Genomic DNA, 12744 nt, shown 5'->3' with positions numbered 1-12744 from the left:
AATCAAACGAATATTCATATTTGACCTGATTGTTTATAGTTCATAATGCGTGATCAAAACCGAAAGTTTCTGTGATGAATGCCCTTGTACTGTTCACCATGTAAGAACTTATTCACTATGTAAGAATTCGTTCACCATGTAAGAACTTGTTCATTATGCTTCAGAAGATTGGAGACTGACGAGAATTAGGCTTGAGATGGATTAATGATTGTACATTGAGCATTGACCCCCCCATACTGAATTTTATTGTTGTTAACAACCATTTGATCAATAAATGAGGTGCCCTCTCAAAAAAAAAAAACATGAGATAACTTCTAACATGTTTTTTATCAAAATGTTTAAGCATTTTGAGTATTTTTAAAAAATGCAACAATGAGGACATTCTTATAAAAAATAAAGCATTAAGATAAAAAAAAAATTACATGAAGTTTTCATCCCCCCAACAAAAAAAAACATACTTATTTCCTTGTGGAAATAAAACTATAGATATTGACTGTCCAGTAGCACTGACATCAGGGAATATGTAATCTTTATATTTTGTGTTTTTGGTTTACAGCATATCCCCTTGGGTGTGATATTCCACCTTGGAGAAACAGCCAATCCTACCGAGCCCCTCTGCCCACTGCTATTTCAACAACAATGTCCTACTTCTGTCACCTCCCATCCTTTGCCTGCAGGAAGTAAGATAATGTACACACATGCAGAATGGAGGCCTTCAAATCACTACTGTTCACAAGTACATGTAAGTCAAAGGGGCTTGCATACAGTGGGCGCTGTGAAGCTCAGCAGTAGGTGCTCCCATCACCAGAGAAAACCTGAAAGCTTAAAGTCAGCAGAACATTTAATGTTTCTATCACTGGGACGAACAAGAACAAAAACTAATGCTGCACAACCACCCATTTTATCAAAACAAAGTCCTTGGGAGATTCATCTCTACCGGTCAACAAAGTGAATATATCAAGTGAACATATTAATGTATTTGACTTGTGATCATTTATATTCCAGGCATTCTTGATTTTAAACTTTGGCTCCTTTGATGAAAGTGACTTTGGCAGCATGCAAGTGAACTGTAGTTTTCCTTCTGTCAGGAGAAAGCGCTATTTAATGCTACAGGTCAAGACATTCGAGTGAGAGTAAAGGCCTGTTTACTGAGATCAAGAGTTAAAACCTTTACATTCCATCCATACTAAGTCAATCCAAGCATTTAAATTCAGGTAGCATTGTTTTTGATACCCTATGATCTGTGATCTATCCAGCATGTGTGGTTTTTTTTTTTCTTATGGAAACATTGTTTTTTTGTGTGGGGACAGCAGGAATGTACTACCATAAATTATTGACTAATCTAAATCAATTATTACAGAGCATTCATTTCTGATAGAAACTGTTTGCATTTTTCAAGCAAATCTTTTCCTAAGATTTCCAAGCACACCTTGACTTGTCGAGGTCAGAATACCCTACAGCTAATGACAGCTGAAAGCCAAATTCTATCTAGCAAATACCTTATAAAAAGACTTAATAGTACTTACATGATTAGACACATTTCAATTTACTTCTAGTTGTATTTCTTAAAATAAGAAGCTGTTAATGCTTCGGTTGGGTCAAAACGTTTAATACAAATCCTCCTGCAGTCTATAAGCCTTCTTGAATCTAGTTTTAAAAACCATATTCATTCTCATTCTGAGAATAAAGTTCCAGCCCAAACTCCTGCCTAATTTCATCTAATGCTGTTTCTGAAAGGACAGAGCAACGGGAGAGCACGTAGAAGTCTGCTGTCAGTGCAACAACTCCCTCCTCTCTCTCAAAGCTGTCAGCGCAATATTAGAACATCCTGTGAAGGTCTGAGCATACCTTTCTATACAGATTTTACTTTCGAACTTTTTTTTTGCTTATAATTATGTCTTGATGACAAAAACTGAATAAAAACAGAAATAAATAATGGAACTTTGTAAAATTTTATTTTATCCACTTTTGATGAAGGATGGATTCAAATAATTCCTAAATGTAGTTCTCTGACTCTGGATCCTTTGCCTAAGGGCAGAAAGAACCATGAAGAAATCTTGAATTTTACTCAGGAGGTTGCAGGCTGGCATTAGTCTAATAGAAGGCATCCTGTGTGGATCATGGGAAAGAGCGAAGGAGTAAATGTATGGATAGTGTCGGGCTCTACGCAGAGATGGGCAGCGAGGAAGATAAAGACAGAGGTCACAGAAAGTAAACATGGCAAATTGTTAACAATATGTAAATACCGTGAAGGGTGTACAACTGTTCCTTGCACAATTATTTCAACTTTTCTGTAGGTTTGAAACTTACAAATCTGAAGAATTAAAAAATCCTCAGGGATTGAAATTGTGCCTTCCCACCTTTTGTAAACATCCAAAGGAGAACTTCCTGATGATCTAATGCCCAAGCCTGTTTCCTACCATAATTGACAAGAGAAACACATAATATATTGGATACTTAAGATGCCAAAAATCTGAGCAACCCATGTTTAAGCCATTCACTAAATACCACTGACTCATAGGGTTATTTGTTGTCTCGCCTGCCACCACAGGCAGCCTCTGCAGCCTGGACACGAGCCATTATGACTTCAGCTCAGACCACAAGCCCCCGCTCAGCTCCTTGCCGGGCTCACTACTCTCCACACCCCAGCCAGATGCCACCAGCCTTCCCACCTGCTTCTCCTCTCCCTAAACCACAAGGCTTCTTCTTCTATTAGTCCTAGCAAAGATGTGCTCATGTCTCCAGAGCCAGTGCTCTTCCAAGCTACACTCACGGCTCCCCCGAACTGCCCTCCTGAGTCATGACCCTTCAGCCCATTCTGCCCGAACAAGCTCTTGCCAAATACCCTCTTAGAGTGCAATGCCCAGAACTGCGCTTCCTCAGGTATATTTCAGGATGAGGAAACACTCTCCCATTATACATAATGATCAAGGACATCCTGCTATTACTTTTTCATCAAGCACACAAGGCTTTTGATCTACCATGAGCTCTCACTGGGAATAAGAGAGGGTTCTCTTTCTGCCCAATTTGCTTACGAAAAATATCCAATTATCTTCGAAGTTTAATTCACTTAGTAATGAAAAGTAAACGAGCCCAACTAGCATTTTTGATTTGTCTTGGAACGAGAGAAACTGCTTTGCAAGTACAATGTTAAATTAAAATAAGTGACTCTCCTCAATGGTGGAAATTGAAGTTCTCCCTAAAGAACTTAACATCCACAAAGCCCGGGGCTGACACCAGGAAGACAGAGTGTGCCTGCTATAGAACAGCTCCCGGATGCCCTGGGCCAGAGTCAGGTACACATGCCTGTGACGGTGTGCGGACACAGACTAAAGCTCTCGTCCACACATCTGCCCTGGCCTTGAAGGGAGCGTGAACCGGTGCAGGCCGGCGGGGTGGGGGAGGCGGCAGGTGGGAGGCACCCCCTGCCAGGGGTGTGCATTTCACGTACCATTTTTGCAGATAGGGCAGCACTGGTCGGGCTCGTACACGGGGTCCACACACTCGGTCTGAGGACACGCGGACACTGTACACAGCACCTCCCCGTTGGCTTCACAGCGGCATCTCTCACACGGGGACACCTGGAACACAAGCACATCCATGGTCAGGGTCGCACCTCCGGACATCCTTATCACACACTCAAGTACTTCTTGCCCCATGCTTTCTGTGAGGCCATCCAGGTGCCTTAGGAATGTAAAGTACCCAGCCCAGGGGTACTCAGGCTGTGGACCCACGCCTCTGGGGTTCAGCAGGGGCTCAGGGGTGGGAACCTATGACCAGGCCACAGGCTTCTCTGCTGCCCCTCAGCTCCAAGTGGAGCAGCTATCTTAGTGATCCACATACTGAGCTTCTTTCTAAGCTTTCTTTTGAAGAAAGGTTTTGTTCCTTTAAAAATTAAATAAATGATACATCATAGTGAATTCTTGTCCAACCACTCAGCAGATGAACCTCTTTCCAGAAGCCCTGCCAAGTGCCACCAGCCTAGCCTGGAACACTCCCAACACGTGAGTTAAGCCGCCAAAATGGGAGAGGAAGAGAGAGCAGTGAGGCGAGGAGTGCCTGTCAGGAGCTCTCTGAATATGACCTTATCAAACGCTCATGGTGAGCCTAACACACACCTACCACATGGGTAGCCCTGGAACGGACAGGAAGCTGAGCCTCAGAGGCATCAGGCGCCTTGACTGAGGCAGGACCCCTGACTGCAGAGTCTGTGGCAGGTCTGCTGTCACCCAAGGCCTCTGTGGGTCACGCCATCACCCAGCGTTAATGTCTATGGGCTGGGCTTTGACTTGCCTCCTGCATTTTCCAGCCATTGGTCCAGAATCTACCTTGGGCATCATTCTAATGAAGCATAAGAACCATTCCTGGAAAGACTGTACTTTGTGCACTGAATCCTCCCAGAGTTACTGACACAGGGCATGATGTGGGTGGATGATTTTTTCTCTGGAAACCAGCAGTGGAGGGTTGGCTGCATGTGCAGACCCAGCAATCAGAAGAAGGTGTGACCTGCAAACAGGTGCTGTAAGAGACGATGGAGGTGGGAGTTGTCAGAGTTCCTGAGGCAGGGAGGCCCACCTGACTTTGCAGAGGATGCTGGTAACTCAGGCAGCACTTGTAGGCCAGGAGCACAGAGGCACCTGTGGATGCTTCCTTTGTCTGCACAAGGCAGGAACACCAACAGAAATCTCCACCAAATGGCCTGACTATTTCAAGAAGCAAGAGCTCAATTTGTATGTAAAAGCATGTTTCTCAGGCACTAGAGTATGGTCAGTCTGTGTGGCAGTCAGGAGGTAAGCTTATCTGGGTGCATGTGTACGTACTTGGAAAATAACAAAACAAAGGGGAAAACTTCAGAGTGGCCCAGCATAGAATCTTGACCTGGTTTGCAACACAGCCTTAGAAGTTGAAATCAATCTTATACAGTATAAAGGCACGTTTTGAGAAGCACTGTTGGCATGAGGAGCTGTTCTGCTGCCATGAACAACACTGCTCCTTGCTGCTGCCCCTGTGCTCATCGCCTGCTGTCTCCTACCAACCCCCCTTCCAGCCTGTGGCATCCTCGTGCCAAGGGTGGATTCACTCAGCAAGCAGGATAACGAAGGCTTTGCAGTTTTACGAGAGACCCTGAGTTGCAAGAGACATGGCTCATCGGGTGTCAGAGCCTGCAACCAGATCCTCATCCCAGGGGAGGTCAGGAGAGTCCCACTGGAGGGCAGGGTAGTCAGAAAGGATCAAGAGGGTCAGAAATCATAAGGGTTTGTCCTCAAGAAAGGGGCACGGCCTGGCACCCCCCACCACACCAGGCTGTACTGCAGGGAGGCAGGAAAAAGCACCACCAGGTTTGGGGATTTCAAAGAAGGCAAGAAGGAGTCATCTGATGGGCTGCAGGGAGGCCTCCAGGGAGACAAGCAAGTGCGAAGGGCTGCAGTCCCTGGGCACAGGGCTGCAGCTTCCCCTCCAGGAGAGCGTCCCCAGCAGGCGGGTGGCCCAAGGCTAGCCTGGAAATGAAACATTTCTTGCTGCTGCTGAATCTGAAACCTCACTGTGTCCTGCCACAGAGCACAGCTCAAATGGTGCACACAGAGGAACGGCTATTTTCTTAGAGGTTTTGTGACTTTATAAAAAATTTGACTGTGAGTTTTACTATCACCAAATATTCAGAAAACCTGATTCAACTATTTGGAGATTTTCTCAGAATCTGAGCCATGGCTAAGTCAGGATCCCTGTGAGTGTGCCCCTCTCTAGCCTCACCTGCCAGCTGCTCTGCCTTAGCCATGCCCCACCTGGGCAAAGGCCTTTAGGATGGTCACAGGTCTCCTGGTGGTTCTAAGTCAGAGCTCCCCATCTGATAACAGGGCTCCAGGTCCCCTTCTCAGGCCAGGTCATGCACTAGAACTCTCCAGTCTCCTGCGGCCATCTGGTCCCAGGGCCTGGAGTGGCCCCTCCTGGGCCCCTGGGCCACACTTTGAGGGTCTGGCCCTGGTCACAGACTCATTCGGCTTCACCCAACTAACCACCAGGCCTGCTGTGACCTCACAGACCCAATGAAGCTCCTACCTGCAAAGCTCAGCCCCCAGTCACTGTGCCCACCTGCCTACACCGGCTTTCCGGGCCTGGCTCCCAGCAAGGACCCCTGCTGACTGGCTCCCTTTGGTTTAGACTTGCTCACACATGGTCTCCTCCTCCGGGAAGCCCTCTTTGGCACCAGCACAAGTGGAGCTGGTCCCTGCCTCTGAGAAGCCTCCTCCTACTGTGCCTCCCCCAGCACTCATGGTGCATAAGTGCTGCCACATTCAAAACCACCCCACCACCATGACAAAAACTCAGCTGCCCCATGAGCTAGGCAGTTGGCTAGGGAAGATGCAGCTGCACAGACTCCGTCACTGAGTCCCAGAGAAGGGCGTGACAGGCCAGCTACTCCCCAACTCCTGGACCCACCCCACCCCTGCACCCCCATTTATACCCTGGCTCCACACCGTGGCCCTGGATGGGTATGGGTGGGTATGTCTGCAAACCAAGGAGGGCAGCTTCTGCTCCTTGCACTGCCTGCCAAGGGGACAGGCTGCCAGGAAGACCCGGAGCTGAAGCCCTAGGCCCCCATGAGGGTTGCCACCTCCACCCAGGGCTTGGATCACCAGTCATCAGGCATTCTGGGCCACAGTGACCCTCTTTCTGGCTCACTTCCCCACCCCACCCCCCACACATGGCTGGACCCCACCCGCATGGTGGCAGGTGCAGGAAGCCAACTCCTGTGGAAGGCCTGCCTGCCTCTAGATTTTTGAGGTGCTGCTCCAACTCAAGCCACCAGGCCTGGTCACTCCCCAAACTGAAGTGTCCTCACCTACCAGCTCAAGCACCAAAAGGCGCCCTGCCATAACTGAGCCCTTTGTTCTACTGGTGGAACCCACAGGCAAGCAGGCCAGTGCATTACAGTATCCACAACCAGCAACATGAACTTAAGAGACAGGTTTCTGCAGCCAGGTGAGAAAACCCTTTCTCTTCCTGCAAAGTTATCCTTTCCCAAAAGAAATTTAACTAGGGACAACCTGGCTTTACAATAATAGTACCTCTTGTTAGCAAATCACGACCTGCATTTTGTATGCATGCCTTATGACAGAAAAAGACCATTCTTTGCAACCTTCCAGTTACAAATCCAGTTTTGTATAGCTAGAGTTTAGATGCAAAGCTTAGAGAGTACTTGAGGAGTAGTCAGCAGTTGTTCTATATGAAGAAGAACATGGTTTCCCAGAATTGGGAATGAGAACACCACAGGCCCTGAGTCACTCACTCATCTGGCCCAGTCCAGAGGCCAGATGGGCAGCACCACTGCTATGTTTTTCAGGAAGGTGAGGACAGGAAAGACAGCAGGGCTGGTTGGGAAGGCTGGTGGACGGTGAGGCAAGCACATGGCACTGGCCTCAGGCCCAGGGTTTCTGGGGGGCCGTCCTGTCTCTCGCCCACACTGCTTCCACCATCAACACAGTGACTCTGCCTTACAAACGGCAGCTCTGTGAAGTGGATTTACAAAATTTACCCTCAAACCCAAAGCAAAATGATGAAGAACACACACACCTGAGCATGTTTTCAAAGAAGCAACTATAAATACAATGCACACAACAGAGGCTAAAGAAAAATATTAATTTAAAGGAGAAAATTCATAATTAGTTGGACCCTTCTAATGCTCAGTATTATATACACATCCATGTCACATATACATGTACATAGGCAGTTAAAAACTGCAAAATAAATACTGAATCTACTTCTGAACAGTTAAGTAGGAACAGGCAATATAATTCACAAGTGTAACAATTCTTACATGTAACATGAGGCCTACAGAAATGCAAATTGCTTACATCAAGTACTTCACACATCAAGGTCTGTATGAATGAGGTAAGTGGTAGACAGGCTGGCTGTTTCACTTCGGCATGACTAGTATGCAGCATCATATTTTATCACATATATTTTACATTAATGTACTCAGGTACAACTGATAAGGCTGTGAGAAGCTTTGCCTTGTGTGATTTCATAACTGTGATCATAATCACTATAGCCATGAGGAGAACCAGGCTCTCAAGTTTTCAGAAAGCAGGTTGAATGTGAATCCTGCTTTTGTCATGTCCCAAATCTCTGTCCACTCTGGAAGGCACAGACTCACTTCCAGAACGTTCCTCCTGCTCCACCTTGACTCCACCACAGCATTGCCTTGCCATCCCTCAGATGCCCACCCACCTGTGGACACCAACATGCTTTTCTCAAATCCAACTTAGACACGTCTTCCTGTTCTTTGTGGCCGGAAAAGGCCATTGGCCTGGCTGAGAAGTAAAAGATGTCATGTCACCTGAATCTTGTTGCCTGAATGGTGACCACCATTATGTTCCAATCTGGAATTTTCTTCTGTAACTGCTGTAGTGGGTGCTACAAAACTCCAGGGCTGCCAAACACACTGGCTCCTGGTAGCCAGAAAGCATGCCAGGCTGAATGCAGATGCTTCCTGAGGTGCCAACCAAAGGGGTGTGGAAATTTCAGAACAATTTCCCAAGGAATCATAGGGTTTTCACAGATGGGATTAATTTAAAATACAGCAGAAAGAGAAGTGTGAGTTAACTGCTTCAGCACAGACCTTTCTCAATTAAAACTGTTCTACATACATCAGATAAACTTTTCTCCCCATTTCTGCTTCATCCATAAACAGAGATACTCCATTTATTTTTCTAGCCCTCAATCTGTTGTATTCTGCCATGGCATAACATAAGAATAACATGAAGAAAGAGAAACACTGAAATCTGTACTTCCCTAATCTTTCCCTTCCTTCCCAGGACCCGCTGAATCCTTTCAGGCACACTGGCCTGGAGCACACAGTCTCTGTCACTGACAGCCCTAATCCCAGTCTACGGGTGAGTGGCCAATTAGACTCAGAGCCACTTAAGGCCCGGGCCACACCTCCATCACATCTGGGATTATTACCATGACTGACCCTGTGCAAAATGCTGAACAGGCTCAATAAACATCGAATGAGTCAAGACAGAAGTGGCTGGGAAGACATAAGAGCTAGAAATAACTTGCATAACACACTATAAAAACCTAAAAAATGAAATCTACAACCTGGCTTCAGGAAAGCTGCTGGATACTTCATAACCAGCTGCTCAAGGATTAGATCCCCACCCTGGAGGAAAGGAGATAAAGACAGATCTTTCCGTCAAGAGGGATGGCGATGTGGATTACACGTTCAATCCACAAATGGGAGAGAAGAGACTAGAATGGTATAAACGCTGACACAGTGACCTCATGGAAGGTCCAACAGTGCATAAGGAATGTGGACATGGAGTAGCTTGGTGCCCAGCCTGAGATCAGAAAGGAGAACTTGACGATTCTGCAGCAAAGCTGTCCTGGGCCCAGGGAATGGAAGTCACACCATGCTCTGACTATCACATATTTTTTAACTGTTCTACTGTGTCATTGTTTGCTTTAAATAGCTAAAATTTATATTGAGTAGCTGAGGACTCACACACGGATAAACCTCTTTTCAAATCCAAATATTGAAGATAGGAGATATGGACACATCCACCTTGCAGTTGGGGTACTAGAAACCCCTAGGTCCTGGGTCATGATACCAAGCATCACCTTCCTGGGTCCCATCCCATCATCCAGCCTCCACTGAGCAATCCCACAGGCTCACTACCTTAAGGAATCCTGAATTGCCAGGGAGAGATACAGAGGAACACCCTTCATGCTCCTTAGTGCTCAGGCTGGCCAGGGAGTTGAGACAAAATGTATGAAAGAAAAACTAACAGAATGGCAAGAATGACAGATGTTAATTAAGCCTTGTGCATATTGAGAATTTTAAAGGCAAATTCCTGCCTTACCTCAACATAGCAGGCCTGACTCTACACAGGGGCAAGGCAGAGCAGATGTCATGGGGACAAGATGCCCTTCCCAACGAGAGGCTCTGGACTTCCCAGTATTGTCCCAGTGTTAGGGGGGCATTGTTAATTTTCCTCAGTTCTTCTCCCTGCTTCAACAAGGAACTGAAGGGCAGAGACACATCAGTGAAGCAGAGTAAAAGTTTTATTTAAAGTCACGCATTTAAAGAGAAAAGAAGTGCAGGCAACCTCAGGGAGGAGAGGCACCCTGAAAGGTTTAAGTTTTATTTAAAGAAAGAGAATATGCGCAATCGGAGAAAGGGGAGTGTGGGCTCCCTCAGAGAAGAGGCACTAGAAGGTTTAAGTTTTATTTAAGGCTACACACTTAGCAAGTGCAGGCCACCTCAGAGAAAAGCCCACCCTGAAAGGCTGGGGGTTCCAAGCATATTTTCAGGAATGTGACAAAGGGCTAGCAGTGTGGACTTGTCAAGTGGACCCAAGATGTTTATCTTTGATGAGAGATATTAGCCTCTTCTATTATCAGTCCTCCAGCTTATTCTGCAAAGTTACCTTAACCCAACAAATTTACTGATCTGGTTCCTCCCCAGGATAGCAGTTTCCCTCTGGGAATTTATCAATCAAGACTGCCTGCCCTGCCCCCAAGGCGGGCTGAGTTATTGTCAGTTTGCTAAATTGTATGCTAAGAATCTTACTTCTTAAACTTCCTGGGTTTTCAAATGCAATCTTAGCTTTAAGATGGAATCTTTCCTGTTTGTACTACGCTCCTTACAGCTGGGCTTGTTTGCTAAATTAATCATGATGCTCATCTCCTGCCCAGATTGCAGATTACTTGATTAGGGGCTGGAGGAGGAAAAAACAGCATAGAGATTAAGTTAAAGAATAAACTGGGCCTTTTAGCAGGCTAAAGTAAATCTTACAATGACATTATTTAATTGACACAATTAAGACATGGGCTGTGCTCAGATATTTTTCTTTATCTGGGGAATATTTGGACATTCCAACTTACTCCTGGCTTTTGGAGCTTCAACTAATTAACTCATTAATTCAACAAGTCTTTTCTGGCTCTTTAGTTTTAACTGGTTAACTCTTTAAATCCCTTTTAGTGAATTTTACTGACCGTAATTCTCTCTCTACCTGGCTGGCTCACATCTATTTTCCTAACACCAGGAGGAATAAAAAGAAGTGGGAGAAATCCTGAAATGCTCAATAATTACCCAAATGGGGTGAGACCCTGAGACCGTAAGGCTCCAAAAGACTGAGATACTCCCAAAGAGACTTAGAAACTTTCAATTGATAAGAACAAATGCTTTCCCCCATCAGATGTGGGAGCTGCAGAACTAAGAGGATAGTCCTAAAACTAGAGAACATTATCTTGGGTTTTATGCATCTGAGCTTTGTTTACATCTCTTGAGCTGTTATGCAACTATTCTGATGACCTCAAATTAAGAATGAAATAGCCAGAGGCACGAACTAAAACTGCCCTTCACTAACAGCAGCCTCTCCTTGCCCTGGACGACAAGCAGCCTCCCTAAGTCACTGCCACAGTTTCATCACCAGATGGCGAAAGTGTCCTTCCAGCTGATGAGTCGTCTTTCAAAAGTGCCCAGCGCCACACTTGTAAGCGTGATGCAATTAGAGGGAAGTCACCAGGTCCCCTTCTGTTTAATGACCAAGTCTTAGTAGCTTCTGATAACCTGGAGCTGTGTTATTTTGGAGCCAGAGAGAAATGCAGGAGAGATGCCTTTCTACTCTGCTTTCGTATGAGTCGAAAACACCTACAGGTATGGTGAGCTGCCAAAAACCTATGCAGTAAGTCCTTACCTCCTTTAACCTGCCTCTCCCTACTGCCTGCAAGAAGCCTGGAAGATGCTATGCAGGTCACAACCTTCTTTTCAACAGTTTCCTTGAAATAAATCTTTTCCCAAACCTCCTTTAGGTTCCTCGCTGAAACTGTCTGCTGGAAGTGGTCCAAGGCACTGCAAAGTTCTGGCTCCAAACCAGAAGGGAGAGGGACCCACACACAGAGACCCCTGCCACAGCCTGTGTCTGTCTGGTCTACAGGGCCAGACAGAGGATTCCAGACCCTAGTGCCCTGCAGCCTCCCCTCCACAGGAGAAGGCAAATTCTTTCCCAAAGTGAAAAGAACTTGATCTACAGCCACCTTCCAGCTTCCAGCACAAGCTTCTGGCCCAGTAGCAACAGAAATGCTTCATGTTCCCTGGGGAAAATATCTTTTCTTTTGTTCTCGGTCTTTCCACTCTGTCAGAGAATGTATTTGCACAAAAAGGGACCTAATTAAGAACTGTCCCCAGAAGCATTCAGCTTCCTGGTCTCAGTAAGAAAAACACCCTACCTACCACACAACAGATTAACAGTACAACAGTCTGAGAACCTGCCACAGCTCAGAGGCTTTCTTTTCAGACACCAAAGAGCAACTTCCTCTTTTTTATGGTTTCCCTTCAGGCAAGACCCTCCAGTCTAAAGCCTTTCAAATCCCCTTGTGAATAATTCCTACAAATTAACAGAGATCATGCAGGAACTGACTTCTGAGGGGAAAATGCTGGCAGTGTTTACACAGTGTGTGTCATTTGGTGGCAAAACAGTCGAACGAACAGCCAAGATGTGAATGTGGAGGACCACATCCTCTGGGCTGAAGAGCAAGACCTGGTGAATGCACTGAGCTGACACATTATAGCAGAAAGCACATTAGCCTCTGGTTACAGACAGAATATTTGTGCCTCTGCAAAATTCACTTGTTGAAGCCCTAACCCTTAGTGTGAGTGTGGGGGGGGGGGAGGGGGAGCGTGATTTGGGATTTGGAGGTGATTAGGGTCAGATCAGGTCATGAAAGTGGACCTCACAA

At 46.1% G+C, this 12744-nt stretch overlaps 1 protein-coding gene across 2 annotated transcripts in view; it reads right to left on the bottom strand.

Annotated features, from left to right (window-relative positions):
* VWC2 (von Willebrand factor C domain containing 2) overlaps positions 1-12744 on the bottom strand; it is a 147188-nt gene that overhangs the window by 111929 nt on the left and 22515 nt on the right. For both annotated transcript variants that reach the window (XR_005054378.2, XM_036992924.2), the window contains exon 3: positions 3452-3581. Coding sequence is in view for 1 of the 2 variants with exons in the window: in XM_036992924.2 (XP_036848819.1) it covers positions 3452-3581 (130 nt within the window). In the remaining variant the exon portion in view is untranslated. The remainder of the gene's footprint in view (positions 1-3451; positions 3582-12744) is intronic.

This window comes from Manis javanica, chromosome 6 (assembly GCF_040802235.1).
Source record: "Manis javanica isolate MJ-LG chromosome 6, MJ_LKY, whole genome shotgun sequence".
NCBI classification, from domain to species: domain Eukaryota; kingdom Metazoa; phylum Chordata; class Mammalia; order Pholidota; family Manidae; genus Manis; species Manis javanica.
Note: the sequence above shows the minus strand (reverse complement) of the source record. Positions and strands in the feature narration are given on the sequence as shown.